Below are 26,767 nucleotides of genomic sequence, written 5' to 3' on the forward strand. Positions count from 1 at the left end.
CGAGCCGCGGCGACGTCCGCACTAACGGATAACGGCCATTGGCGGTTCACACACACACACACTTAGGGAGGGTTTACCTTCCGTGAAACGATTTTTGAGGTGTGAATACACCCCCTAGACGCGACGCCCCCCGAACCAACGGGCCAGACCCTTCCAGAGGGTGCCCCAGGGACGCCCAAAACCGCCCACAGCAGCCCCACAACCCTTAAACAGTACTCGGCACAACCACTCAAAGTTGGCCTCCCCCGGAGGTGAGTTTCACATTAGGGGCACCCTCCGGCAGGCCGCCCTGAGCCCCCTAGGCGGCATACATGGAAATCTCTGCGCAACATCGGAAGATCCTTGGACTGTAGATCGTAGATGCCTTTTAGAGATCTCTTAAGTGGCAAATCTCCTGCCAAGAGCAGCAGTAGATTGAAGAACTGGTGGAGGCAAATCTTCTCCGGTGTAGAATGCTCGAGAGGAGTCTGAGATCTCGAGTTGGTGCGTGCAGTCGCTTGAGATCTTGCGACAGAGGTGGAGATTCTGACTTCGCGCCAAAGGCGCCTAGAGATCGTGTGGGCCGACTGGAGATTGCAAAATGGCGCGAAAAGAGGGTGGAGATCCTTTTGCATTGTGAATGAGTCCATAGCGCATCTCCTTGAAGGTTTGAGCCCCCCTCCTCCCCCGGGCCCCCGAATCGAGATTGGAGATTGGAGATTGGAGATGGAGATCGGAGATCTGACTGATTCCGGCCTAAGATGACGACGTTGGAGATTGGAGATTGAAGATGGAGATCGGAGATCTGACTGGATCCGGCCTAAGATGTAGCGACGCTGGAGATTGGAGAGTACTGGAGAGATGGAGATCGGAGCCCCCCAGGCCCAGCCCCTAGTGGTGTCTCATCGATTTTCTTGTTTTGTTTTTAGACAAAGGTTCTGTGCGCGGACGGCCCGGGGAGCCTCCGGCGCCATTTTTATCTGGGCTCCACTTTGGCCTGCCTCGCCTGGCATGAAGTTGAAAGTGTGCACAACATCGGAAGATCCTTGTGGACTGTAGATCGTAGATGCCTTTTAGAGATCTCTTAAGTGGCAAATCTCCTGCCAAGAGCAGCAGTAGATTGAAGAACTGGTGGAGGCAAATCTACTGGCGAGACTTGGGCGTGTCCGTGTGAGAGATCCGCTAGGATCTCCAGTCTTAATCTACTGTCTCTACCCCCACGATCTACTGTTCTTGCGCAGAGATTTCCATTACTCCTAGGCGGGCCGCCGCTGCTCTAGCGCGCAGCGACCCGATGGGCAAGGGGCCCCTACCCACCACAGACACCCTCACGCCCTCTCCCCCGGCCCGCCGCGGCACCGAGGGCGATTCTGCGCGAGGGATCGCTTCTGCGGAGCCGCAGCGGCCGGCGCGCGGCGGCGGCGCCGCCGCCAGCGCGGCCCGCGCGGCCGGTGGCGCCGGTAGCGCGAGCAACGGCATCGGCGATGGCGCGGCGGTCGGCGAAGGCGCGTTGGGCAGCGCGAGAAGTGGCTGCCGCCCTCCCGACGGCGGCGGCAGCCACTTCTCGCGACGAGCGTGCCCGGCTTCTTTAGCAGCAGCGCGTCTAGTCCTTTGTGAGCGCGTCTTTCGCGCCCTTGGCGGCGCCGCCGAGCACGGCGATGGCGCCCTGGAGCTCGGGATCGCTCAGCCTTGCCTACGAGGGTAGGGACCAGGAGCGCCGAGCCAGTGGGAGGGCAGGCAGGTATGGCAAAACTGCGAGCTCCCGAGGACGTCTGGCGCCGAGTGCGTCTGGCACCGGGCACGGAAACTCGCACTCGGCCGCACGCGATAGTGCTGCCGCGAGAACGCCAGCCATGTACGATATGTCTCGTGTACACTCCTCCTGGGTCATGGTCGGTCATATGCAGGACGGCCAGAGTCGCCCACATCGCCTACGCGGTCCCGATTGTGGTCAGACTGATACACCGCGACTCAACGGTTGAGTGCGGCCAGCGCACACAAAAGTCGTCGTGGCGCCGCGACCATACCCCCCCCCGCACAGGACGTCGCCTCTGGCCAGCAGGACCATACCCCCCCACCCCCCACCCCACCACACGAGCGCGTACAGTAACCGTCGTGTTAGGCCGTCCGGTCGGGTGTCAGGCACACACGAGCATTCGCGTGGAAAATTGCACGCCATCCAGCACTCGGGTGCGAACTCAGAGCAGTCTTTGTGGGTGTCGATGCCGGATCCGTGCCATTTGGAAAAGTATGTGAAACAGTCTTCGGTCTTTTGTGTCGTCGGTGACCCAAGCGAGGTACTTGTGTACTCGTAGGTGCAATACATGGTGCTACATGCCACTCTGTCGCAAACGCCCCGCACGGTTGGCGAGAGGCCGGCAAGCAGAGCGAGAGCGGTCCGCATCGTAGAGAGCGGTCAGGGGAGTGCCGAGGGCGATGTGGGGATCCGACGACGTCCATCCAAGCTCACCCAGTGAGATGCTCCAAGTAAAGCATTGTGGACGGATTTGCGGTGGCGCACCATACAGTGGGTTTCGGGCATTAAGAAAACAGGATCCGGCGGCACGCCGCCGTTTCTAAGCCTTTCCACCCTCCTCCCCCAGCCCACGCCGTGGTTTCTTAGCCCCGGCCGGCACTCAGGACCGACCGCTGGGCCGAGGCATTTTTCCGTGCGAGGCGCGCTAGGCGAGGCGGTGGCCGGGCGCGCGGTGCGGATTGGCGTGTGCGTGTGTGTGACTGCGACAAGTGTGACTGCGACACAGGACCAATGGGTTTGTATTATTAACAACGAAGGCGCTCTCAAAAAATAAAAAAAATAAGTAAGCTGCGGGATCACCACCTTGTAGCCGGCGGGGGCGCCCTCCAGCTTGATGAGGTCGTCGTCCGTGCCATCGGCTGTGAGCAGGGCACCAGAGCGTGCTCGAAGTACTTGCGCTTGGCCTCGCCCTGGAGCGCCTTCATGGAGGCCTTGTAGAACCAGTGGGCGAGGAGGATGCGGCGGTCCGAGGCCGTCAGCTTGTTCGACTCCCATTTCTCGAGGTTGTCCTCGTCGTCAAGCCACTCATCGAGCAGCTGCCCGAGGTAGACTTTGATCTGGCGCCCCATGCCGCGATCAATCGGCTGCACCTGGTCGGTCTCGTTGGGCGGCACCTTGTGGTCGTCGACGCCAACCGACTGCATCACAGGGGCGTTTGGGTGAGTGTGTTGCGGCGCTTGCCAGCCTGCGCGCCTGCGGCGCTTGCCAGCCGGCGCGCCTGCGGCGCGCCGTGGTTTCTTAGATTTTCGCGAAAATCGCTCGGCGTGGTTTCTTAATACTACGTTTTCTTAATGCCCGAAACCCACTGTAGTTCTTAATTCACTCCGCCGCATGTTTCTCATTTTTCTTTCCATTGAGCACTTGAGCACAGGATAGGGTCGATTCCGCGTGGTACGGGACCCCTCGATCGTCTCGCCCTCCCTCACGATCGACTTGAACTAGCGCTTTAGCCCACCTCGCCCTGCTTCGCGGCGACGGCCGCCCACGCCTCGCCGAGCCCGCGCTTCGCCGCCTTCGCGAGCGCCTCCCGCTGCACCGCAATCTGCGCCTTCTCCTGCTGGTCGGCCTTGCGCTTGACCGCGGCCTCCTGCTCAGCCTTCGTCTTCTTCTTGCGGGCCTCCTCCTCCGCTTCCAACTGTGAGAGGCATGATGGGCATCAGCAGGCTCTCCCGCACGCCGCCCTCCGCGCCATAGCTGGCCAAAGGCACGCGCACGAGCGGTACGCGCGCCAACAGCTCATGCCCCGCGCGCTTCGCGAGCCACGACGGCGATCTGAATCGAAAGGCAGAATCAAAGACATCGGCATCGAGCGCCGCGTTGAGGTCCGAGAAGAAGGTGGAGCGCGCGTGGACGAGACTCGCGCAGGCCTCGCGATAGAGCATCGGTCCGTCCTGCAGGACCATCGTGGCGACAGTTTTGAGCGCCTTCAGCTTGCTGAGATCGTGGTCGTCGCCACGGAAAGCGTCGCTTGTCGGAAGCCTCCCGTCCATCATGCGGACGGCATGCGGTGCAATCGCAGCGTCGAGCTGTGCGATGCACGACGCAAGCGTACCAGCGCAGCAGCTGCGCACAGCGGCGCGCTCGGCGTCGTCGGGCAGCGAGCTGTCCAGGAGCCGAAGTCGAGGCGGCGTCGCGGCGAGAAGGCCCGCGACAGTATCGAAGCGGCCGCTGTGAGTCGGCATCGTGTCCGCGGCTGTGTACGGCGGCTGTGTACTGGGTTCGAACCCTGTTGTAACGTGGTACGGCCGCTCCAGCGATTGACCATACCCCCCCACCCGTCGAGCAGGCCGCCTCCGGCGGCCAGGACCATACCCCCCCACCCTTTTGGCCCCGACGCTACCATACCTTACCCCGCAAAAAGTTCGAATCCAGCGTGCTCTCGAGGCGTGCGGATGCGAATTCAGTAGTCCCAATTCTTTTCTATTCTTCACGGACTTGCACCCTGGCACACAGGCCTAGAAGGTGGCGTTCATTCCCATTCGTGGCCGGCGGCGTGCCGAAAAAATCGCATCGGCGCGAAAGCCCGACGAACCTTCTCTTTACGCCGCCTTGGACTTGCCGACCGGCACCTCCTCTGCTACTATCGCGCCTCCTCTGCCTGCTCCCACGACATCGCCAGCATGCTGACAGTAGAAGCTCCGCAGCACGCCGGCACGGCGCGGACGGCAGCCTGCCTCTCCACGCCTGCCCTGCTCGCCTTCGCCCTCTGCGCCGCCGGAGCCGGTGCCGTCGCCTGGCATCTCGTCGCCGCCGCGCCCGCCGCCGCCCGCCCTGGCATCCCGCTCTGCTCCAACTCGTGCTCCAAGCTTTTGGCGCACCTGAGCGCCATCGGAGTCACCGACTATACGGGCGAGGGAAGCACGCCGCCGCCCGCCCGGCTCCTCGACTCCCCACGGAGCTCCTCGCGCGCGCCCTTTCTCGCTGCGACCCCCTCGACATCGCTCGCGCCGCGGCCGTCTCGCTGCTGTTCTACGCCTCGCTCGCAGCGGAGGGCATCCGCTTGTGGGCGCAAGAGCGCGGCTTGGAGCTGCCGGCGCAGCCAGAGGGCGAGAGCTGCGCCGTGCGGTGGCTGTGCTTCGCTGCGCTGCTGCGCGAGGCCAACCCGCCGGCGAGGCTGGCGGCAGGCCACTTCCACAGCTTCTTCATCGACGGCGAGGGGCGGCTGTCCTCGTGCGGCAAGGAGTCGGGTCTGACGCCAGGGTTACTCGGCCACGGGAAGGGCGTGACGCGGCTCAACACGCCGACCCGCCTCCCGTCGGCGCTGGGTGGCGAGCGTGCCGTGAGTGTGTCGGCTATTGTGCAAAGCCTCGCCCTCACCACTGACCGGAGCCGTCTGGAGCTGGGGCAATGGAAGGCTAGGCCAGTTGGGCCACGGCGACGAGCAGTCCCAGTGGCAGCCCAAGAAAGTCGAGGCCTTCGCTGGCCAGCACGTCGTCGCTGTGTCGGCTGGAGCATTCCACAGCCTCGCCATCACCGCAGACGACGCTGTTTGGAGCTGGGGCAACGGAGGCTGCGGCCAGATGGGCCACGGCGACGCGCAGGACCAGCTGCTGCCGAAGAAGATCGAGGCCTTCGCTGGGCAGCGCGTCGTCGCTGTGTCGGCTGGAAGCGGCCACAGCATCGCTGTCACCGCTGACGGCGCTGTCTGGAGCTGGGGCGATGGATATGCTGGCAAGCTGGGCCACGGCGACCAGCAGAGCCAGCTGCTGCCGAAGAAGGTCGAGGCCTTGGCTGAGAAGCGCGTCGTCGCTGTGTCGGCTGGATTTGCGCACAGCCTCGCCATCACCACCGACGGCGCCGTCTGGGGTCGCAACTTTGAGTTTTGGCTCGAGGTGCTGCAAACGCCCGACATCGCGCTCAACGGCGGCCCTCTTTGGTACGCCTCACCCTCTCCCGCCCTGCTCTCCGCATCCGACCGGACCCTCACCCTCCCCACGCCCCAGGAGGAGCGTGCGGGCTACATGGAGGACACCTCGTGCGACGAGTCCGAGGACGAGGACGAGGACGAGGACGGCGAGGCGCCCGCACCCGCACCCGCACCCGCACCCGCACCTGCACCCGCGCAGCGTGCAGGGAAGCGTAAGGCTGCACCGCCTCGAGCACCGCCGACGCGCCCGCCAGACAGCAGTGATGACGATGGCCCATCATTGCATGCGCCAGCACCGGCGCGGGCAGGGCGGGGGGCCAAGCCGGCAGCCAAGGGGTCCGCACGGCGCAAGCCGCCAGCAGCCAAGCCAGCAGCCAAGCCAGTCATGTCGAAGCGTCAGCGACGGAAGTGACCTGTACACACTGCATGAGTATGAATCGTGTGTGTGTGTGTGTGTGTGTGTGTGTGTGTGTGTGTGTGTGTGTGTGTGTGTGTGTGTGTGTGTGTGTGTGTGTGTGTACTATTGTACGAGATTTGTACATTGCGCTCTTGTTTGGGGGCTCTTGGGCAGCAGCTCACAGCCTTTTTCCGGGTTTCTTTTTTGGTAAAAATGCAAATTTTCTTCGCGGGCCGTCTTTTGCCCCCACCCCGCTGGGGCTGCCAGCCCCAGACCCCAGGCTGGGGCTCCGCCCCAGACCCCAAGTTAGGCGCTGTCGGCGGCCAGCCAGTGCGCGCCAGTCCCGTGCCCAGTGTCGTGCGAGGCGGCTTTCTCCGTTGCTGCCCACGCAATGGCGTCCACTCTGACCGACGCCAACAGCGACAATCCGTACGTCCGACTCGAAGGCGCCTGCACGTCTCAGCGCCGAGTCTACTCGCTGCTGTCCCCGCTGCTGCTCATGCTGCTGCTTCTGCTGCTGCGCTCACCAGTGCGGCAGCAGCCGGCGCTAGTCTCTCTCGGCTCGAATTTTGGACTTCCCGACTCGGTCGTGGTCGTGACTGAAGCGAACGTGGCCGCTGCGCGTGAGCGGCTGCGCGCCGCGCTACTCGCGAACGGCGGGCCGAACTGCCACGGGCAGTTCTCGCCTCACCGATATGCGTTCCTCTTCGCGCCTGGCAGCTACGACCTGGACGTCGAGGTCGGCTTCTACACGCAGGTCGCTGGTCTGGGCCGGCGGCCGGAGGATGTCACGTTCACTGGCCGCCGCGGCGTGCACGTCGACAACTGCGGGCCCCGCCCACCCGCCCCACACGTCGGCTCCCCGTACGCGGACGTGGGTGCGCTCGACAACTTCTGGCGCTCCGCCGAGAACCTGCGCGTCTCCGGTACGCTCGTGTGGGCCACCTCGCAGGCAGCGCTAGCAGCAGCGCCGACACCTGTTCAGACCTCGAGGCGTGAAGAGATGCTGTTCACCGTCGCGCCCCGCAGGCGGCGCCGCTGCGCAGCGTCGTCGCCGAGCGCGTGGAGCTCTCTGCGGCGGGCGGGTGGGCGTCGGGCGGCTTCGCCGCGGACCTGCGGTTGAGCGGCGCGATCGCCTTCGGCACGCAGCAGCAGTCGCTCCTCCGAACGAGCGAGCTCGGCGGCGGCGTCGAGGGGTTGCCCTCCTTCAACTCCGTCTTTCTCGGCGTCACGCCCACCCCGCCACCCGACAGCTGCGGCGGCGGCGGCCCGGCGGTGGCGAGCGTGGGCAGTGCGCCGCTCGCGGCGGAGAAGCCATTCCTCTTCTTGCAGAACCAGACCCTCCACCTCGCCCTCCCTCCAATCCGCCGGCAGGCAAAGGGCGCGGCGCCCCGCCCGCACCACTTGCCCGCAGCGCCGCTGGCTTCCGGCGACGACGACGACGATGGGCGGAGCGTCGTCTTCGTGGCGACCCCGAGCGACTCGGCAGCTGCCATCAACACGCAGCTCGCGCGCGGGCGGCACGTCGTGCTCACCCCCGGCCTGTATGCGCTGCCCGTGCCGCTGCGCGTCGCGACGAGGGGGCAGGTGCGCGGAGCGCATTGAGTGAGGCGCGGCTTGTGAGGAGATGCCCCCGCTGTGTTGCCCCAGGTGCTGCTCGGCCTCGGCTTCGCCACGCTGACGCCGATGCGCGGCCTGCCGGCAGTGGAGCTGTTGGCGGCGGGCGTGCGGATGGCGGGCGTGCTCGTGCAGGCAGGGCCACTGCGCTCTCGTGCCCTCGTCGTCGTCGGCGACGGCTCACCAAGCAGCAGTGGCACCGCCGACGCGCCCATTTTGCTCCACGACTGCTTCGTGCGTGTCTATGCCGAGCGGACCGCGCCACAGCCCGCCGTGGCGACCACGATGCTGTGGGTACGCGCGGACCACGTCGTCGTCGACCATGCTTGGTTGTGGCGGGCGGACCATGACTCAACCGCCCACTTCACAGACGGCGAGAACCCGGTGCAGCACGCGCTGGAGGTCGACGGGCGCTTCGTCACCGTCTACGGCCTCTTCGCCGAGCACACGCTGGGCGACCTCACGCGGTGGCGCGGCGAGGACGGCGCCGTGTTCCTCTACCAGTCCGAGCTGCAGTACGACGCGCCGCCGCCCGTGTGGCCGCACCTCGGCTACAACGTGACTGCGCGCCACCACCGCGCGCTGGGCGTGGGCGTGTACTGCTACTTCTTCGACGAAGTAACCGTCCACGAGGGCATCCACGCTGCGGACGCCTCGGGGATCGTCCACTCGTTCACCCACCTGCTCGACGGTGGCGGTGCGATTCAGTCCGTCATCAACGGTCGCGGCGGTGCCGTGAGTGCGACCGGCCAAGGCAGCTACGTGTGCAGCTCCTAGCAGTGCCATGCAGCGGACGAGGAATCGTAGTGATCACCCACTTTGGCTTTTCATGTATGCATAAAGAGTGAATAGGGAAACACGCACACGCCATGGAACACGAGCTCCATTAAATGGCGTGCCGATCCATGTTTTTCTCATTGCTGCCTCCTGTGTGTTAGTGCCAGTGCGCGGCGCCCCAGTCCAGTTTTGTGCTGCTTCGTAAAACACTTGAGGCAAACCCCACTTTGGGACCTATTTGAGACGGTGTGACGGCACTCACAGGGCACGGGAAGCTCTCCCGCCGCGTCTGCGTGGCCCGCCCGAGCCGCGGGGAACGGCGCGCGCCCCTCCCGGCGGAGCTGGGTGCGGCAGACGGGCCCACGGGTCGGTTCCGGGCCGATTTGGGGCCGTTCTGTGTAGTTGTGGGTCAAAATCGAGCTACACAGTTAAATATCTCGCCCCCACGGATGATACTTTTTGATTTTTCTAGCCACGATCTTCGCCCGGGCCCGTGAGGCCATGGGAACGCCCTCGGATTGTACAGCACCCTCCACTAGCCACAACCGTGGGCCCTCAACCGCGTATCGGTGTCGCCGCAAAATAGCCTTCAGACGCTGTCTCGTCGTTATAATTCGGCCAATCTGGCCCCTCTGCCACAAGTTTTGCTTTGGGACGCACCGTAGCACGGTGGAGTCGAGATCCGGCGCGCAACCATCAAAAGTATCATCAATCGGGCCCGGCTAGACCTGCCACCGGAGGCGCGCAAAATGGAGGCGATTTTGTGGTGGTAAAGCGCAAGATGGCCAGAACGGGGCGCCGCGCGCTCGGGAGCGCTCGCCGCTCGCAGGCCAACTCGTCCCCAGCACGGTGCGTGCGTGCGCTCAGGTTGAACTCGATGCCGCGACTTCACAGCCTCCGCCGTGAAGCTTCCAGCACGCCGAGGGCGGACGCTTTTTCGGCGACATGGATTTGGCAGCGCTTCGCGGTGTCATCCCAGTCCATGGTCGCTCCACATCGATTCCCAGGCGTGCCCGCACGCTCCTCAGGGGAGTGGGCACGCCTCTTGCTATCCTGAAGCGCGCGTCAAGCCCGCTCGACCGTGAGCTTGCTCAGCGAACAGTTTTTCAACAGACGTTGAGCGACGGGCGTGAATCTCCCACACACTCGCCAACTCCTGACTGAGCAGGCCTAGTACCCACGTGATAGCCCCACTGATCCATCCCATGCGATCAGGCGCCGCTCGGACCCCATCTTCGAGCAGGATTCCTCGCGGCAACACAACTCGGCGCTCTCGATGTGCGTGATAGGCAGTCTCAACGCCGATTACTGCCGAGCGCGCACGACTCGTCGGCGTACCGGCGTGCCGCTGGCATACTACGCGACGGTGGAGGCGCGTGGGCTTGCTCAAAAGGCATGCATCTGTCGGAGAGTGTGCCGCAAGACCTGATGTGCCTCCGCTCCAGGTGTGTGGCAGTTCGATGGATCCAGCCCAGCGACCTCCACGTGACGATTGAGGACTGCTCTTCCCCTTCGACCGAGCCTCCAGTCCCTGCCACCGTGCACTGGCGCCAGCGAGCTGCGTTTACATCCCGCACGCGCGATCGGCAGTCGAGTTACGACCCGCAGCTGTGCTGTGTGCGCGCGCACTCGAAACGTGGTTCGGCGACCTCTCGGCGACCACTCGTCGACTCGCGCTCGGACGCGAGGTGCGTGCTCGCCTGCCTCCCCCGGGAAGGACACGGCCATTTCCAGCGAGATCTGTGGAATCATCCTCACCACCCTGCCCTCACGCCACCCAACCCGTCCGGCTGCTGCCATACTGGGACGTGAGTGCAATATTTGTGCTGCCCTCGCCATCCGACGCGTGTGCTCCGCTCCCCGCAGGCGAGGATCGCCGTCGCGCACCAACACGCTTCGTCCGGGAGGCGCGCGGCGCGACCCGCGTTGCGAGAGCGTCGGCGGAGCCCGCGTGCCGGCCCTCTCTGGGACCGCCGCCGGGGCCGAGAGGGCGCAGATTCGGCCCCCCTGGGTCAAAGAGGGCGGTTCTGACACCGCCAAGCGGTGCTTTCGTGGACCCCACGAGCTCGCGTTCATCCGTTCAAAAATATTTATTTACCCGCAGTTTGCCTCAAGTGCTAAAACATACGTGCTAGCTCTCAATGGATTGCGAGAAAATTGTTCACAAAGCGCCGCGCACGTGTCACCCGGGGGCCGTCACACAGAGGCGAAAAAGATTGACTTCACATATTTTATGTTCGTCCTGTTCCCTCTTCAACACGTGCGACGTGCGCGTGGCGCGCGCTCCCCGACATGCGACAAAAGGAGTTGCCAAGGTGGCTGTCGTGGTGGCTGTACGAGCAGGCCAGCTCTCACGAGTCACGTGCGACAGTCTGTCCTTAAGTCTCACTCAGTCTCGCCACGCGGCGGACAGATCGTGATCGACGTGAGAGCCACCCGAGCAGCTCTCACGTCACGAGCGCTGCTGCTCGGCTGCATCCGCGGCCATCCTGGCAGCGGTCGCCTTGGCCTTCGAAGCAGCCGCAACAGCAGCGCTCGCCTCTGCAGCGGCCGTCGCGTCCGCGAGCGCCGCGTTGGCCTTCTCCAGCGCTGCGACGATCTCCGCCTGCGCCTGCGCCGCCGCCGCCCGAGCCGCCTCTGCCGCCGCCGCCGCCTCTTCGTCCGCCTCTGCCTCCTCCTCCGCCTCGTCCGCCTCAGCGTCCAAACGCACAGCCTCGGCCACCGCTGCCGACGCCGCTGCCTGGCTCTCCGCTGTGATGCCGAACCGGATCCTCTCCTCGTGACACTTCTCGAGAAGCCTCATCATTCTCTCCTCCTCGGCCTTCTTTGCGGCCTCCGCTGCCTCCAACGGCGCCTCATCACCCTCCGCCGCCGCCATCGTCTCCTGCGACGGCCCAGCCGCGCCCGCCTCGCCGCCCTTCTTCTTCTTCTTGCCCTTCTTGCCCTTGGCGCGCTTCTCCGCCTCGACCTCCGCCAGCAGCTCGTCGGCGTGCCGCGCCGCCTCCTTCTCCTCCGCCGCCCTCTCCGCCGCCCTCTCCGCCGCCCCCGCAGCCCACGCCTCCTCCTTCGCCGACTTCTCGGCCGCCACCTTGGCCGCCGCATGCTCCTCGAGGGCGCGCACGCACTCGGCGTGGCCCTTCCCCTTGGCCGATTGCAGCGCGGTCTTGCCGCTGCTATTGCACAGCGTCATGTCTGCGCCCGCCCGCAGCAGGCAGAGAAGGGCGGCGGGGTGTCCGAACAAGGCGGCGAACATCAGAGTGGTGTCGCCGTCGTTGTCCTGCAGGTCGATCTCCGCGCCGTGCCGGATCAGCGTGTCTACAACCCGCTCGTGGCCATAGCAGGCGGCCTCCATCAGCGCTGTGCTGCCGTTGCTGTTCTTCTGGTCGATCTTTGCGCCGCACCGCAACGCCAGCTCGACCAGATTCTCGTAGCCGTTCGCGGCGGCGAGACCCAACGCGGTACTGCCGTCGCTGTTCTGCAACGAGACATCTGCACCGCGCCGCAGAAGCGCATCGGCCAGCCCCGCGTGGCCATGGGACATTGCGACCATCAGCAGCGTCACGCCGCTCACAGGGCCGTCCGCAAAGATGTACTCGAACCTCTCGTTGACCCGCCCGCCGCCGTCGAGCCACGCCAGCATCGTCGCCTCTTCGCCTCGCTCAGCCGCTAGCACGACCTCCTTTGGCACCGCCTCGCTGCCCGGCGCAGCTTCCGCACCGCCCTCGCCGCTCGAGGCAGAGGCCGCGGCACTGGCGCCCGCCGCCTCGCCTGCGGGTGCGCCGCCCGCCCCTGCGCCGTCCGCCTCGGCCGACGGCGCCTTGCTCCGAGCTGCCGTCACCTCCCCGAGATACGTCCTGAAGGCCTCGTAGCACTCGGCGTGGCCCTTCTCCTTGGCAATCTGCAGTGCTGTCGCACCCACCACGTTTCGCAGCTTCATGTCTGCGCCCGCCCGCAGCAAGCGGAGCTCCACGGCGGGATGGTTGCCGAGGGCGGCGAACATCAGAGCGGTGTCGCCGTTGTTGTTTTGTAGGTTGATCTCCGCGCCGTGCCGGATCAGCGTGTCTACAACCCGCTCGTGGCCTTCGTAGGCAGCGGCCATCAGCGCAGTGCTGCCGTCGCTGTACTTCTGATTGATCTCCGCGCCACGCTGCAATGCCAGCTCGACCATTTTCTCGCGGCCGCTGGCGGCGGCGATGCTCAGCGCGTTGCTGCTGTTGCTGGCCTGCAATGAGACATCCGCGCCGCGCCGCAGAAGCGCCTCGGCCAGCTCCGCGTGGCCATTGGCCATCGCGATCATCAGCAGCGTCATGCCGCTCGCACGGTAGCCGTCCAAAAAGGTGTACTCGAACGTCTCGTCGACCCGCCCGCCGCCGTCGAACCACGACAGCACCGCTCCCACTTGGCCATCTTCGGCGGCCCTCTGAATGCTTGCAGGGACGTCGCCGCCGCCTTCCGCGAACGGCGAAGGCGGCGTGCCGGGCGCGGTGGACATTTGGTCCAGGGCCGACTCCTTAACGTGCTGCCTGAAGGCCTCGACGCACTCGGCGTGGCCCTCCTCCTTGGCCAGCTGCAGCGCCGTGCTGCCGTCAACAGTGCGTGACGCCGTGTCAGCGCCCGCCCGCAGCAAGCGCCGCACGACGGATGGGTGGTTGAAGAGGGCGGCGATCATGAGCGCGGTGCAGCCGATGCTGTCCTGCAGGTTGACCTCCGCGCCGTGCCGAATCAGCAGCTCGACCACCCGCTCGTGGCCATCCTGGGCGGCAGTCATCAGCGCGGTGCAGCCTTTGCTGTCCTGCAGGCTGAGCTCCGCGCCTTGCCGAATCAGCAGCTCGACCACCCGCTCGTGGCCTTTGCCGGCGGCGAGAATCAGCGCGGTGAAGCCGTTGCTATCCTGCAGGTTGATCTCCGCGCCGCGCTCCAGCAGCAAGTCGACCACCCGCTCGTGGCCTTGGCTGACGGCCCACATCAGCGCGGCGCCACCGACGCTGTCCTGCTGGTTGATCTCTGCGCCGTGCCGAAGCAGCAGCTCGACCACCCGCTCGTGGCCTTGGTTGGCGGCTTCCATCAGCAGCGTGAAGCCGCTCACGCCGCCTCTCTCGTACGCCGCGTCGACCCGCCCGCCGCTGTCGAGCCACGCCAGCACCGCCTCCTCCTCGCCACGCTGCACCGCTAGCACGGCCGCGTCGGAGCAGCTCAGGCCAGCCCCCAACGCTACTGTTTCCGCCATGGCTGGGTTCCGGCTCTTTGAGGCGTAGGGACACAACCATGTGGAAGGACTAAAATTCGTGCAGCGTTTCTTCATTTTCTTTTGCTGACTTACCTATTTTCTTTTTCTTCATTTGCTGGCCTCAGGTGTGAAGGCACAGTCGAGTTGCGCCTGCACGGCCCCCACGAGCGTATGAAAGCTGTGCTGCTCATCGGAAACTTCTCGGGCAGCCTCCGGCCGCTGACGCTGTCGCAGCCGCTTCCGCTCCTCCGCTTTTGCAACCGCTCGCTCATCTTTCACCAGCTCCAGGCGCTGAAGGATGCCGGCATCTCGCAAGTCGTCATCTGCCACCCGAACAAGGAGGCGCGTCCGCACAGCGCCGCCGGTGCCCGGCGGGCGGCGTCCACCCTCCCCCTCGCCGGTCACGGCGCCGCGCGGTCGGCGCAGGTGCCGGCCGACTGGACAGCGGCCATCGAGCAGCTGAGCGGCGAGCTGGGGCTCAAGCTCGTCTGCTCGCAAGAGACCGAACCGGCGGGCACCGCCGGCGCGCTCAAGCACGCGGAGGCGAGTTCGTCGCCGCCCGACGGCACCAGCCGGCGAGGCGCCCAGTGCCAATCTACTCTTCTCGCGGTTCGTACTCCTGTAGGCGCTCGTCACCGACGACGGCACCAACGACGCGCCCTTCATCGTCGTGAACGCCGACGTGCTCTGCTCGTACCCGCTGCGCGACCTCCTGCTCGCCCACCTCAAGCGCGGCCGCGAGGGCCACGAGGGCGACCCTTCTCGGAGCCTTCTCGGAGCCTTCTCGGAGCCTTCTAGGCACGGCCGCGAGGGGACGCTGCTGACGACCCGCTCAGAGGAGCCGTCCGAGTACGGCGTGGTGGTGGTGGACGAGAGGACGGGAGGCGTCACACCCACTTCGTGGACCGTATTGGCGCAAGACCTTTCCTAGACCTTTCCTGGAACCTTCCTGCAGGCATCACCCACTTTGTGGACCGGCCAGAGACGTTTGTGTCCGACCGCATCAACTGCGGCGCACTTGCTAGACACTTCCGACACCTCCTAGACACTTCCTTTGTGTCAGACCGCATCCGACTGCGGCGCCTGCGCCTTCTCGCCCGCCATGTTCGAGGAGAGGGGGGGAGTGCAGCTACTATGCGTCTATCTCTTCTCGCATATCTCGCCATATCTCCCCATATCTCCCCATATCTCCCCCACATCTAGGCGTCTATGTCTTCTCGCCCGCCATCTTCGAGCGCATCCGCGCGAGCTCGCGCGTCTCGATGAACGAGCTGCTGCCCGCGATGGCCAAGGTGGAGGAAGCACACACGCACGCGCGCGCATGCACGCACGCACGCACGCACGCACGCACGCACGCACATCACCGCTCACCCACGCGCACCGGGCCTTGCACTTTGAACGCCATGGGGCTCCTGTCTTTTAGACGTGGAGTCGCGAGGGGTCGCCTGGCCCCTTGCCCCGCCACCTTGTGTGTGTGGAGAGGCGGGCTTGTGCGTCACCTTGCCTCACCTTGCCTTAGGCGGGGTAATCTCCCCGTATCCCCCCCATATCTCCCCCATATCTCCCCCATACCTTCCCCATATCTCCCCTCACTTTGCCCCCCGCCTTAGGCCGAGCAGCTCAACTCGATGCTGCTCTCGGGGTACTGGGCCAAGCTCACCTCGACCCTTCTAGGAGCCTTCTCGGAACCTTCTAGGAGCCTTCTAGGTACTGGGCCAAGCTCACCTCGACCCTTCTAGGAGCCTTCTCGGAACCTTCTAGGAGCCTTCTAGGTACTGGGCCAAGCTCACCTCGACCCTTCTAGGAGCCTTCTCGGAACCTTCTAGGAGCCTTCTAGGTACTGGGCCAAGCTCACCTCGACCCTTCTAGGAGCCTTCTCGGAACCTTCTAGGAGCCTTCTAGGTACTGGGCCAAGCTCACCTCGACCCTTCTAGGAGCCTTCTCGGAACCTTCTAGGAGCCTTCTAGGTACTGGGCCAGGCTCACCTCGACCCTTCTAGGAGCCTTCTCGGAACCTTCTAGGAGCCTTCTAGGTACTGGGTCAAGCTCACCTCGACCCGCTCGTACATGGGCGCCGTCGCGTCGCACCTGGAGATCGCGCGCTACCTGGCGCCCGCCGCCCGGCCAGACACCTCCTCCCACCCCGCCCCACACACCTCCTCGACCCGTCCCACGCTTGCCAGACGCTTGCTAGACCCCGCCCCACACACCTCCTCGACCCGTCCCACGCTTGCCAGACGCTTGCTAGACCCCGCCCCATACACCTCCTCGACCCGTCCCACGCTTGCCAGACGCTTGCTAGACCCCGCCCCACACACCTCCTCGACCCGTCCCACGCTTGCCAGACGCTTGCTAGACCCCGCCCCACACACCTCCTCGACCCGTCCCACGCCTGCCAGACGCTTGCTAGACCCCGCCCCACACACCTCCTCGACCCGTCCCACGCCTGCCAGACGCTTGCTAGACCCCGCCCCACACACCTCCTCGACCCGTCCCACGCTTGCCAGACGCTTGCTAGACCCCGCCCCACACACCTCCTCGACCCGTCCCACGCTTGCCAGACGCTTGCTAGACCCCGCCCCACACACCTCCTCGACCCGTCCCACGCCTGCCAGACGCTTGCTAGACCCCGCCCCATACACCTCCTCGACCCGTCCCACGCTTGCCAGACGCTTGCTAGACCCCGCCGCGCGCCGCCAGACGCCCGCCCTCGCGAGTCGACGGCGGACGTCACTGTCACCCCATCTCTCCCCCATATCTCCCCCATATCTCCCCCATATCTCCCCCATATCTCCCCATCTCTCCCCCATCTCTCCCCATATCTCCCCCATATCTCCCCAGATCTCCCCCATATCTCCCCAGGCGCCCGCCTCGCTCGCCGAGTCGACGGCGGACTTCACTGTCACCGGGAAGTCGATCCTAGAAGCGGAGTACGTGTTCCTGTATCCCAACTAGCCCTCGAGAGCGCAACGTCTTCCACTGCATTCGATCGCCTTCGGCCGCATTCACCTGCACTCACCGCCTCCGCCTCTCTTGTCTTCACGCGGAGCTCTGAAGACGCTGCACAGTCCCGTCTTCCCGCCCCGAGGCTGGCGTGTTCAGCACGTAGGAACGTGATGGTCCACCCGTCCGCAACCATCGGCAAGGTAACCCTAACCCTACCCCTAACCCTAACCCTAACCCTAACCCTAACCCTGACCCTGACCCTGACCCTACCCCTACCCCTACCCCTAACCCTAACCCTAACCCTACCCCTAACCCTAACCCTAACCCTAACCCTGACCCTGACCCTGACCCTGACCCTACCCCTACCCCTACCCCTAACCCTAACCCTAACCCTACCCCTAACCCTAACCCTAACCCTACCCCTACCCCTACCCCTAACCGCAACCATCGGCAAGGGGTGCGTCGTCGGGCCGGCGGTCGTGATTGGCCCAAACTGCCGCGTGGCCGAGGGGGTGAGGCTCGCGCCCTGTAGATGTGCGGACCCACCCTCACTCCTCCGCGTACTCGCCCGTCCTCGCATCGCGCCGTGCGCCGTTCCATATCCCCCACATCTCCCCCACATCCCCCCACATCTCCCCCATATCTCCCCATATCTCCCCGTACTCGCACCGTGCGCCGTCCCACGCCGTGCGGGTTCACGCGACCCGCCAAGAGCCATCCCCTACCCCACGCGCCGTTCTACCTCCTTCTAGACGTCGAGTCGCGAGGGTCGCCCGGCCCCGCGCCCCACCACCCTTGTGTGTGTGGAGAAGTGTACCTGACCTTACCTTCCCGTAGGCTCGAGTCGTGCACGCTGCTCGAGGGCGCCGCCGTCGCATCGCACGCCATCATCCGCGAGTCTGTCCTCGGCCTCGGCTCCTCCATCGGCCGCTGGTGTTTCGTCAACGGGTCAGTCCTCGGCGAGGCTGTCGAGGTGAGACACACGCACACGCACACGCACCCACGCGCACGCGCACGCGCACACGCACACGCACACGCACACGCACACGCACACGCACACGCACACGCACACGCACACGCACACGCACACACACGCCGCCCTCTCCCGGCAGCTCTCCCCCCCCCTTGTGTGCCCGGAGAAGTTTCCCGGACCCTTCCTCCCCTCGAGGTGTGCGAGGCGCTGCTGCTCAATGGCGCGACGGTGCTGCCGCAGAAGCAGCTGGAGCGGAATATCCGCAGCCCCGAGATTGTCATCTGAGGGCCCCGAGATTGTCATCTGAGGGCCCCGAGATTGTCATCTGAGGGTGGCGCGGCGGCTGCGTGCTCGTGAGGGCGGCTTGGGCGGTCCGCGCCGTGCGTGAGTAGTTTTGAGAACGCACAGTCACACGCACCACGTCTCGTACAACGTGCGAGAGTTGCGTGTGCTCCCAATAGGAATTGGGAGCGGCAGTTGTGCCAACTGGCCGCAGTGAAACCACCCCCTTCCCAACCGTCTCAGGGACGGACGCATTTGCCCCCTTTCAAAGGCGGTTTCGAAGTTGATGAGACCTCGCCCCCCCCTCTCCAATGAAAAGCGTAAAAAGAGGCGCGGAACAGGCCGGAAGCGCCGCTTGGACGTGGGTCACACAATGGCAGCGCTCCAGACGCGCTCTGGTAGCTGCCAATGAAGCTGCAGCCCATCGCGCACGCGCCGGACGGCCGCTGCACCTCCACTGCAGTGCCCTCCTGCACCGAGTGACGCGTCAAACCTTTGTTGCTGCCCATGACCGACGGCGGCTCCGAGCTCGAGCGAGCCCTGGCTGAGCTAAGCCACTGCGGTCGCAACGCAGCGCTGCGGTCGGTGCAGAGTGGCCGTGCGCGTACGGCGTCGTACGCGCACGGCCGCTCTGCCTCAGTGGCGTGCGGCTTGGGCCAACTGGAGGTCGCTCTCCTACCTCGCTCGCCGAGCTCACAACCCGGCGCGAGCCGCATTGAGTGGAAGTTCGACTTCAGCTGCCGCGAGTGGATGGACTGCCTTGTCGAGTGCAAGCAGTTGGGCTCCGCCGGGAGCACGTGGTGCAACATGTTCTCTGGGCGCCAGCAGACGCGAGCGCGCAAGCGCGTGTTGAACCGGACGCTCCATAGCAACAAGAGATACACTCGAAGGGGGGTACACGTTTTTTATTCGGGTTTCGTGGGTTATAGTGCACTATGGACGACGAAACCGAAGACGGTTGGCCCCGGGGTGGTTTCACTGCGCAACTCTCGCGCAGTCGCACGGTGCGATTTGTGATGAGCCTAGAGATCCCCCCCCCGGCCGGGTCAATCTCCAATTCTCCAAACTGGAAAATGTTTTCACTCCAAGTGTACACGTGCGCTGTCGACATCACCCAGGGAGCGCCCTCGCCGTGCGGCCCGCCCGGCCGCGACACAGCTCGCGGCGCGTACTGCGGGGAGCACAAGCCGGGCAGGGTGAGCCGGCAGGGTGAGGCAGACCTCCTCCTCCACACACAGGGCGGCGACCTGCGGAAAATCGCGAAGGATGCGCCGCATCGTCGCGTCGATCGTCTGCCCTCCCTCCTCCGGCCTCGTCACCGCGGGGGGCGTGTCGGGAGGGCGGGCGCAGCGCCTCCGCCTCGCCTCGCACGCGCCTAGTCACGCGCCAACGGTCCATCCGCGAGAGAAGTGCACCCTCGCCTCGCACCAAAGTCGCTACAGGCGCTAGCCACTACCACGACACGAGTGTGTCGATAGCTGCGCACCCTGGGACGAGAAGGAGCCGCAATCAAACGCCTCGCCAACCACTCGCTTGAATCTGCACACTCGGCACGAGGATGGGCAGCGCACCAGACCGTCGGAGCCGTCGTGGTCGTCGCACGCATTTCTCTCCGCTTGAGCCGCTCCTCGCGCGAGCGCATCTCGCCGGGTCGGCCCTGCCTGCAGTGTGTGCACGAGTCCGCGCAGCTGGCCAGCATGAAGCTCGGGTTTGCCTCACACTCACCCGTCGCCGCCCAGCCGGCGCAGTTCTCGTTCTTGTCGGCGCAGCTGCGGTCGTCGTCGTCCTTTGCGTCTCCACTCGCGACGAGCCGCGGGAAGGCGTGGCTCGGGCAGGCAGATGAGATCAACACGGGTGCCAGTAAAATTAGACCTGGGCGCATGCTGGGTTCGGGCGTGCTGACCGCGTGCGAGGGCGGCAAGGAGCTGCTCTACGAGGCGTACCGGCACCTGGCGCTGCGGCCTACCGCCTCCGCAGCTGCGTCTGCCTCGAGCCCGCGGCCCCGCGCACTCGGCCGCGCATGTCTCATGGCGTGCATCGGTCGATTCCAAATGCCTTTCTCACCGGATGGAAGCAGCACATTGATCAGCCGTACTCCTACGCAACCGCCCTCACGGAAATCGAGGGCGTGCCGGCGGAGGCGACGCACATCTTTGTTGGAGCGAGGGCACCCGACGGCACCATCGCGCTCGGGGCGTGCGGGCGGCGCGACGAGGTGCTGCGACGGACGAGCAGCGAGGATGAGACGCACGAGGAGAATGGGGCCTTTTGGTACAATTACGTCGTCGACGACGACGACGAGTATGGGGGGTCCTTTGGCTTCTCCCGCGTCGCCGCCGTCACGCTGTGCAGTGCAGACGTCCTCGGCTGCGACTATGGATCAAGTAAAGTTGACGAAGACGGGCATACCGTCTGAGCTGGCACACCGAGGGCAGCGCTGGCTGGCGCGCTGGCACCGAAATTAATTTAGACGAGGCCCGAGAGTGGCGGAAGCATGTATTGGATCTAGAGGATCATGTGTGTGCATGAACTGGATCCGGGATCACGAGATTGCGCAGGGCCCAGGTACGGCAACGTTGAGTGTGATGTGTGTGTGCAGCGGCGCCCCCTCGCTAGTCGCGCTAACGCTCGATTCTCTTTATATAGACCGCGCGATGAAAATCGGATTACGATCGCCCCATTTTGCCGATGGCGCTCACGCGGGCGGAGATAGTGCCCGCGGATCGTGGAGGTCCACAACTACCCGAGTGCCCCAACTCGTACGCGCAGAAAATGTACAACTGGCAGACGCTGAACGCGCGGGTCAACAAGAACGAAGAAGCCGAATCGCTGCCGCAATACTTGTACTTGCTTCTTTTGCCCGAGTCACAAGAGGTGCGCGCCCAGGGCGCCGCCGAGCTGTCGCCACAGCTCCATCGCCGCCCTCAGCCACGCCCGCTCCTCCTGCTGCGCGCTCAGCGCGAGCAGAGCCGCCCAGCTGCCGCCCGCGCGCGGCGCGCAGTTGCGGAGGTCACACCAGTCGGTCGGGCCTGCAGGTAGGGCGGGGGTACGGGCCTGCAGGTAGGGCGGGGGTATGAAAAGGCGAGGTGGTCAATGTCTCCACACGCACACGACGGTGGTGGGGCAAGGGCCAGGCGACCCTCGCGACTCCACGTCTAAAAGACAGGAGCAGCCCCGCACGGCATTGAAAGTGCAAGGCCCGGTGCGCGTGGGTGCAAGAGCCGGGGAGCCCCAAGCGGGAGCCCTCTCTAAGGGGCGGTGGGGCGGCTCGCGAGGCAGCGCGCCGAGGAGCGTCCACGGAGGCGGCGCGGCGTGCGCATACGCGACGGCGCAAGCCAAGTACTCCTCGCCGGCGCGCTCGACGACGCGCCGCAGCTCCGCCGCCTGAGATATGGCGAGATATGGGGACATATGGCGAGATATGGCGAGATATGGCGAGATATGAGCTCCGCCGCCTGTCTTGTGGTGCAGCGCCGCCGCCGGCCGGCGGCGGCGGCGGCGGCGGCGCCGCCTGGCAAGCCGTCCGCGCCGCATGCGTGCCCGCCCTCTGCCCCGCCCTCCTCTCTCTCCTCGTCTCTCTCCTCGTCTCTCCCCTCCTCCCTCGCGCGAATCAGTCCCATCGCGTCTGCCGCCGCGGCGAGGATGCTGCCGACGCGCGCCGCCTCCGCCTCGGCCGCGCCCGCCTCGCCTCCCACCCCGGAGGAGGTCGCGGCGCCCGCGGCGCCCGGGCCGCCGCTCCCGCCGCCGCCAGCCGGCCTCCCGCCCGACGAGAGGCGCGCGGGGTCCGTGGTGCCGCCGGAGGAAGAGGAGGCGGCGGGAGCGGCGGAGGCGGCCGGAGCGGCGGGAGCGGCGGAGGCGGCAGAGGCGGCAGAGGCGGCGGAGGCGGCGGAGGCGGCCGGCGGCGCATCAGCATCCATGGGCGAATTGCAGCGGCCGGAGCCGGCGGTTGTCGAGGAGGCGCCGGCCGAAGCGCCGCTGCGACGGGGGTGGCTTCCTGATGAGCGAGAGGGGAGGGCGGGCGCGCGCGCGGCGAGAGCAGGGCGCACCTGCAAGAGGAGCCCGTGAGTTGCTGCGAGCCGGTGCCAACCGCTCGCGCCGCGGGCGTGACTGCGAGAGGACTCGAGTGCGGCTGCTGCAGCGGCTGCTCGGGCACAGGGCTCTCGCTCTTGTTGTCGGGGCCGCGCGCCGCAGCCGCTGCCGACATCGCCGCCGGCACCGGCGCTCCCGGCTGCTGAGCTGTCTTAGCCGCCTCTACCAACCTGGCTGCCTCCCACATCCTGGCCGCCTCCGCCTCCGCCTCGCTCCCGGGAGGCAGCCGCATGGAGAGCCAGGCCAGCAGCTGGGCCTCGCCATCCGCCGCATTGCTTGCGATTGGCGCCCGGTGTGCGCGTCTTACAGCAGCACTCGCGCTTCGGCCAGCGCGGTAGAGGCTCCGCAGGAGCTCGATCTGCACGTTTCCAAAGTAGACATCGCTTGGAGGGGCGAAGGAGTCAAATGTCGACCGACCCAGTCCGAGCGCTCCTCGCAGCTCGGCATCGGGAGAGAGGAAGCCACATGCGGCGCAGGAGAAGGCGTCGGAGCGAGCGGCGGCAGCCGTGGCCGTGCCGCCGCACGCGTCGCAGGTCATTACCCCCGGGGCGGGTGGCTGGTGTCCCGGTTCGTTGCTGCGCTTCGCGGTCACGCGCGAGACGGAGTAGGGTCGGAGCTGTGGTCTCCCTGGATAAGAAAATATGCTCCGTCACTTGGAGTGCGTCCTCCCCTCCCTCCCTTGGGGCGGACTTTTTTCTTTTTTCTTGGAGTGCGGTCAGCAACCTCACGAGCCAGACGGCTTCGTTACGAAGCTGCCCCCAGCAGGCGTCTTGACGGGTATCAAAAATTCTTCCCTACAAAGAATATACTTAAGACAAAGAGGCCAACGGAACCGACGGAACCGCCGGTCGCATTTTTCTTCTGGCGGCATACTATGAGCGATTCTGGGCTTTCTGGCGGCACCGCGTGCCCAACTCTGTTGCCCGATCTGGCGGTGGGCGACCTGGGCTCGCTGCGCGCCCTCCTCTCCGGGCGGGGGACGCGCGGCACGTCGCTCACGGCCCAGCTTGACGCGCGACTCGACACAGATACGCAGGACACGCTTCTCACCTGGGCCGCTCGGCACGGGCAAGCCGAGGCGGTGCGGCTGCTGCTCGAAGCCGGCGCGAGCGTCGGGGCGACGACTGGCGGCGGCGCTTCCGCGCTGTTCATCGCGTGCCAGAACGGCCACCTCGAGTGCGCCCGGCTGCTCCTCGAGGCCAGCGCGGCGGTCAACCAAGCCCGCGACACTGGCGCCACGCCGCTGTACATCGCGTGCCAGAAGGGCCACGTTGACATCGCCCGGCTGCTTCTCGAGGCCGGCGCAAGCGTCGGGGCGGCTGATGGGAGCGGCGCTTCTGCTCTTCTCCTCGCGTGCCAGGAGGGCCATGTCGAGTGCTCCCGGCTGCTCCTTGAGGCGGGCGCGGCGATCAATCAAGCCAATCAAGGTGGCCTCACTCCGCTGCTTGCTGCGTGCCACTTCGGCCACATCGAGATCGCGAGGCTGCTGCGCGACGCTGGCGCAGCGGTCGGCCAAGTCATGGATGGCGGCATCACGCCGTTGATCATGGCATGCCTGCAGGGGCGCGTCGAGTGCGCCCAGCTGCTCCTCGAGGCCAGCGCTTCGGCCAACCAGGCGGCGGACAATGGCGCCACGCCGCTGTTCATCGCGTGCCAGCAGGGCCGCGTCGAGTGCGCCCAGCTGCTCCTCGAGGCCAGCGCTTCGGCCAACCAGGCGGCGGACAATGGCGCCACGCCGTTGTACGCTGCGTGCGAGGCAGGCCACATCGACATCGTCCGGCTGCTTCTCGAGGCCAGCGCGGCGGTCAACCAAGCGATGAACGACGGCACCACACCGCTCTACATCGCGTGCCAGAAGGATCACCTCGACATCGCCCGGCTGCTTCTCGAGGCCGGCGCAGCGGTCGACCAAGCCGAGGAACAAGGCACCACGCCGCTGTTCAGGGCGTGCTACCAAGGCCACGTCGAGATCGCGAGGCTACTGCGCGATGCTGGCGCAGCGGTTGGCCAAGTCATGGCTGGCGGCGTCACGCCGTTGATCGTCGCGTGCCAGAAGGGCCACGTCGACATCGCCCGGCTGCTTCTCGAGGCTGGCGCAGTGGTTGACCAAGCTGCGGGCAACGGCGTCACGCCACTGATCATGGCGTGCCACCAGGGCCACCTCGAGGTCGCCAAGCTCCTCTCCTCCTACGGCGCCTCCCGCGCCGCTACGCCATCCGTCGGCACGCCCGAGGAGGCCGCAACCAGCGCAGGCCAGGCCGACCTCGCCGCCTGGCTGGTCGCCAGCCGCGGCTGGACGCCGCTCGCGCACCTTGAGAGCCTCAGCGCCGCCCGCGCTCTCTCCCTGCTGCGCAGCGGCGCAAGCCTGCACGAGGGCGAGCCGACGCCGCTGCAGCGCGCCGCGGGCGGCGAGGGTGAGGCGGCGGCGTTGGTCCGGCGGGCGGCGGCGCCGTGGTCGCCGGCAAGCCACTCGCTCTTCCCCGCGGCGGCCCGCGCGCGGGCGGCGCTCCTCGTCGTCTCGCTCTACGAGATCCACGAGCGGCACCATCTCGACTCGGCAGGAAACACGAACGGCATCGCGGCGCGCGACTTTGTCGGGTGCGTGCTGCGCTTCGCGATCACGCGCGAGACGGAGTAGGGGAGCGTGAGTATGTTGCCTTCTCGCCTCCGACCGAGGTGCTGTCTTGAGGGTCCGGAGGCTGGGACTGTGTGCTTTTAGAGAGCGCATTACGAGTAACAGAGCGCCTCCAGCGCACTTGGAGTGGGCCGCGCACTTGGAGCACTTGGAGAGTGCAGTCATCAACCTCACATCCAGGGCCGGGGAGCTGAGGAGCGCACCCAGGAGCGGGCCGGATGATCGGGATCGGGTTGCGGGCAAGAGAGCCCTAGCCCCGGGGGTGCGCGTTCGCAGGGCAAGGGCCATAAAGTAAACACGGGTCTCCGAGAGGGCTCCGTGTACCGGGTTTCCCCTTAACTGCAGAACGCCCCCTCTACTCGGAGCTAGTGGACACGGACACTACGACACTGTACTCCACGTACGTACACGGACACGCCTCATGTGCGCCCGCCCGACTCCGGTCCCATTGCGGAGCTAAGTGCATTGCCGTTCTGAACGGAGTCGCTTATCAGGCGGCTCCTTTGCGTATGTTCTTAGTGCTAGCACGCGCCAGTCCGCCCTGTGTGTCGAGCCTGTCTGCTGTGAGTCCTCCACCCGGCGCAAGTCGAAAAAAAACAAAAAAGAAAGTTCCGAGACACTTCCGAGGCAACAAGGACTTGACTTCGCCCCGGCACAAGGTGGACAGGTCAACGACTTGCCTCCCTCTCCCCCCTCACCGCCGCCGCCGCCGCCGCCGCCACCGTGCGGCCGCCGCGCCCCCCGCCTCCCCCCGCCCTCGCTCCGACGCTCCACCGCAGTCGCTACTTTCCTGCTCGGCGGCACGCGAGGCCAGTCAGCTCCTCTTCCCCTCTATCACCTCGCTCCACCCGCCACCGCCACCGCCACCGCCACCTCCGCCGCCTCCTCCGCCGCCGCCGCCCGCCCCGCCCCCTTGTCCGGTGTTCCAACCTCGCAGTCGCGCTCGTCGTCTCGCCTCGGTGCCTCGGTGCAAGCATGCGTGCGGTGAGAGAGCGTGATCCATATTGGCGCCGGGTGTCACTCGACTGCGCCTGCCCGGCCCGGCCCCGCCCTTCGCTTCCGCTGCCAACCGCAGTTGCAAACAAGCCTCCGGGCGGCTCGAGCTTCTTTCGGCAAGTGGTCCTGTGTGTGCTTCTCTCCACGTCCACCACCGCCCGTCGCCTCCCTCCCCCCCTCCACCGCCGCCGCCGCCGCCGCCGCCACCGTGCGGCCGCCGCGCCCCCCGCCTCCCCCCGCCCTCGCTCCGACGCTCCACCGCAGTCGCTACTTTCCTGCTCGGCGGCACGCGAGGCCAGTCAGCTCCTCTTCCCCTCTATCACCTCGCTCCACCCGCCACCGCCACCGCCACCGCCACCTCCGCCGCCTCCTCCGCCGCCGCCGCCCGCCCCGCCCCCTCGTCCGGTGTTCCAACCTCGCAGTCGCGCTCGTCGTCTCGCCTCGGTGCCTCGGTGCAAGCATGCGTGCGGTGAGAGAGCGTGATCCATATTGGCGCCGTCTCTCCATCACCGCCCGTCGCCTCCCTCTCCCCCCTCACCGCCGCCGCCGCCGCCGCCGCCACCCTGCGGCCGCCGCGCCCCCCGCCCCCCCGCTCTCGCTCCGACGCTCCACCGCAGTCGCTACCCGTCCTGCTGCTCGGCGCTGCCGCCCTCACGAGGCGATGATATGGTGACGGACGAATGGTGACGGAGCCACGATGACACCGACAGCCGCACAGCACCTTCACCAACGCACATGCGATCCCGAAGACCGCCGCCACTCCTCCTGCCACCGCTCTCTCCTCCGCCGCCGCCGCGGCGCCCGCCCCTCGCTCCCGCGCTCCAACCGCAGTCGTCGCTGCTCTTCGTTCTGCTGCTCGGCGCTGCCGCACACGAGGCGATGATACGGTATGTAGACAGACAGACAACCCACTGACGAGGCGATGATATGGTATGGAGTATGACGGG

General features: G+C 66.2%; 6 protein-coding genes across 6 annotated transcripts; 2 read left to right on the plus strand and 4 right to left on the minus strand.

Moving 5' to 3' along the window:
* Window positions 1–1,582: 1,582 nt before the first annotated feature.
* Window positions 1,583–4,197, minus strand: EMIHUDRAFT_110784 (hypothetical protein; the record flags this gene model as incomplete). Its single annotated transcript, XM_005787607.1, has 4 exons — window positions 1,583–1,672; window positions 2,890–3,153; window positions 3,471–3,650; window positions 3,730–4,197. 4 exons carry the CDS (start codon window positions 4,195–4,197, stop codon window positions 1,583–1,585), a joined length of 1,002 nt encoding a protein of 333 aa, XP_005787664.1.
* Window positions 4,198–6,778: 2,581 nt separating this feature from the next.
* EMIHUDRAFT_110785 (hypothetical protein) lies at window positions 6,779–8,673 on the plus strand (the record flags this gene model as incomplete). The annotated part of the gene is made up of 3 exons (XM_005787608.1): window positions 6,779–7,258; window positions 7,309–7,866; window positions 7,930–8,673. The coding sequence occupies 3 exons, from the start codon at window positions 6,779–6,781 to the stop codon at window positions 8,671–8,673; spliced, it is 1,782 nt and encodes a 593-aa protein (XP_005787665.1).
* A 2,452-nt stretch (window positions 8,674–11,125) lies between these two features.
* EMIHUDRAFT_110786 (hypothetical protein) lies at window positions 11,126–11,479 on the minus strand (the record flags this gene model as incomplete). The annotated part of the gene is made up of 1 exon (XM_005787609.1): window positions 11,126–11,479. One exon carries the CDS (start codon window positions 11,477–11,479, stop codon window positions 11,126–11,128), a length of 354 nt encoding a protein of 117 aa, XP_005787666.1.
* Window positions 11,480–14,050: 2,571 nt separating this feature from the next.
* Window positions 14,051–18,396, plus strand: EMIHUDRAFT_363030 (hypothetical protein). Its single transcript, XM_005787610.1, has 13 exons — window positions 14,051–14,242; window positions 14,327–14,443; window positions 14,526–14,642; window positions 14,712–14,784; window positions 14,856–14,912; window positions 15,104–15,192; window positions 15,511–15,542; window positions 15,933–16,015; window positions 16,769–16,808; window positions 17,009–17,031; window positions 17,287–17,362; window positions 17,683–17,818; window positions 18,014–18,396. Exons 1-13 carry the CDS (start codon window positions 14,072–14,074, stop codon window positions 18,101–18,103), a joined length of 1,104 nt encoding a protein of 367 aa, XP_005787667.1. The 5' UTR covers window positions 14,051–14,071; the 3' UTR covers window positions 18,104–18,396.
* Window positions 18,397–18,466: 70 nt separating this feature from the next.
* Window positions 18,467–19,982, minus strand: EMIHUDRAFT_227534 (hypothetical protein; the record flags this gene model as incomplete). Its single annotated transcript, XM_005787611.1, has 6 exons — window positions 18,467–18,570; window positions 18,780–18,914; window positions 19,001–19,271; window positions 19,348–19,411; window positions 19,516–19,587; window positions 19,672–19,982. The coding sequence occupies 6 exons, from the start codon at window positions 19,980–19,982 to the stop codon at window positions 18,467–18,469; spliced, it is 957 nt and encodes a 318-aa protein (XP_005787668.1).
* A 5,479-nt stretch (window positions 19,983–25,461) lies between these two features.
* EMIHUDRAFT_440972 (hypothetical protein) lies at window positions 25,462–26,617 on the minus strand (the record flags this gene model as incomplete). The annotated part of the gene is made up of 1 exon (XM_005787612.1): window positions 25,462–26,617. A coding segment is annotated over one exon (478 nt), but the record flags the coding sequence as incomplete, so codon positions are not given.
* Window positions 26,618–26,767: the final 150 nt, after the last annotated feature.

This window comes from Emiliania huxleyi (genome assembly GCF_000372725.1).
Source record: "Emiliania huxleyi CCMP1516 chromosome Unknown EMIHUscaffold_140, whole genome shotgun sequence".
NCBI classification, from domain to species: Eukaryota; Haptophyta; order Isochrysidales; family Noelaerhabdaceae; genus Emiliania; species Emiliania huxleyi.

Excerpts from the sequence above, each read along its gene's own strand:
- EMIHUDRAFT_363030 (XM_005787610.1), top strand. The coding sequence starts at position 14,072 with ATGAAAGCTGTGCTGCTCATCGGAAACTTCTCGGGCAGCCTCCGGCCG. Across the intron at positions 14,913-15,103 it reads GTCCGACCGCATCAACTGCG|GCGTCTATGTCTTCTCGCCC; the intron begins GCGCACTTGCTA and ends CCCCACATCTAG. Across the intron at positions 17,363-17,682 it reads CGCGTGGCCGAGGGGGTGAG|GCTCGAGTCGTGCACGCTGC; the intron begins GCTCGCGCCCTG and ends ACCTTCCCGTAG.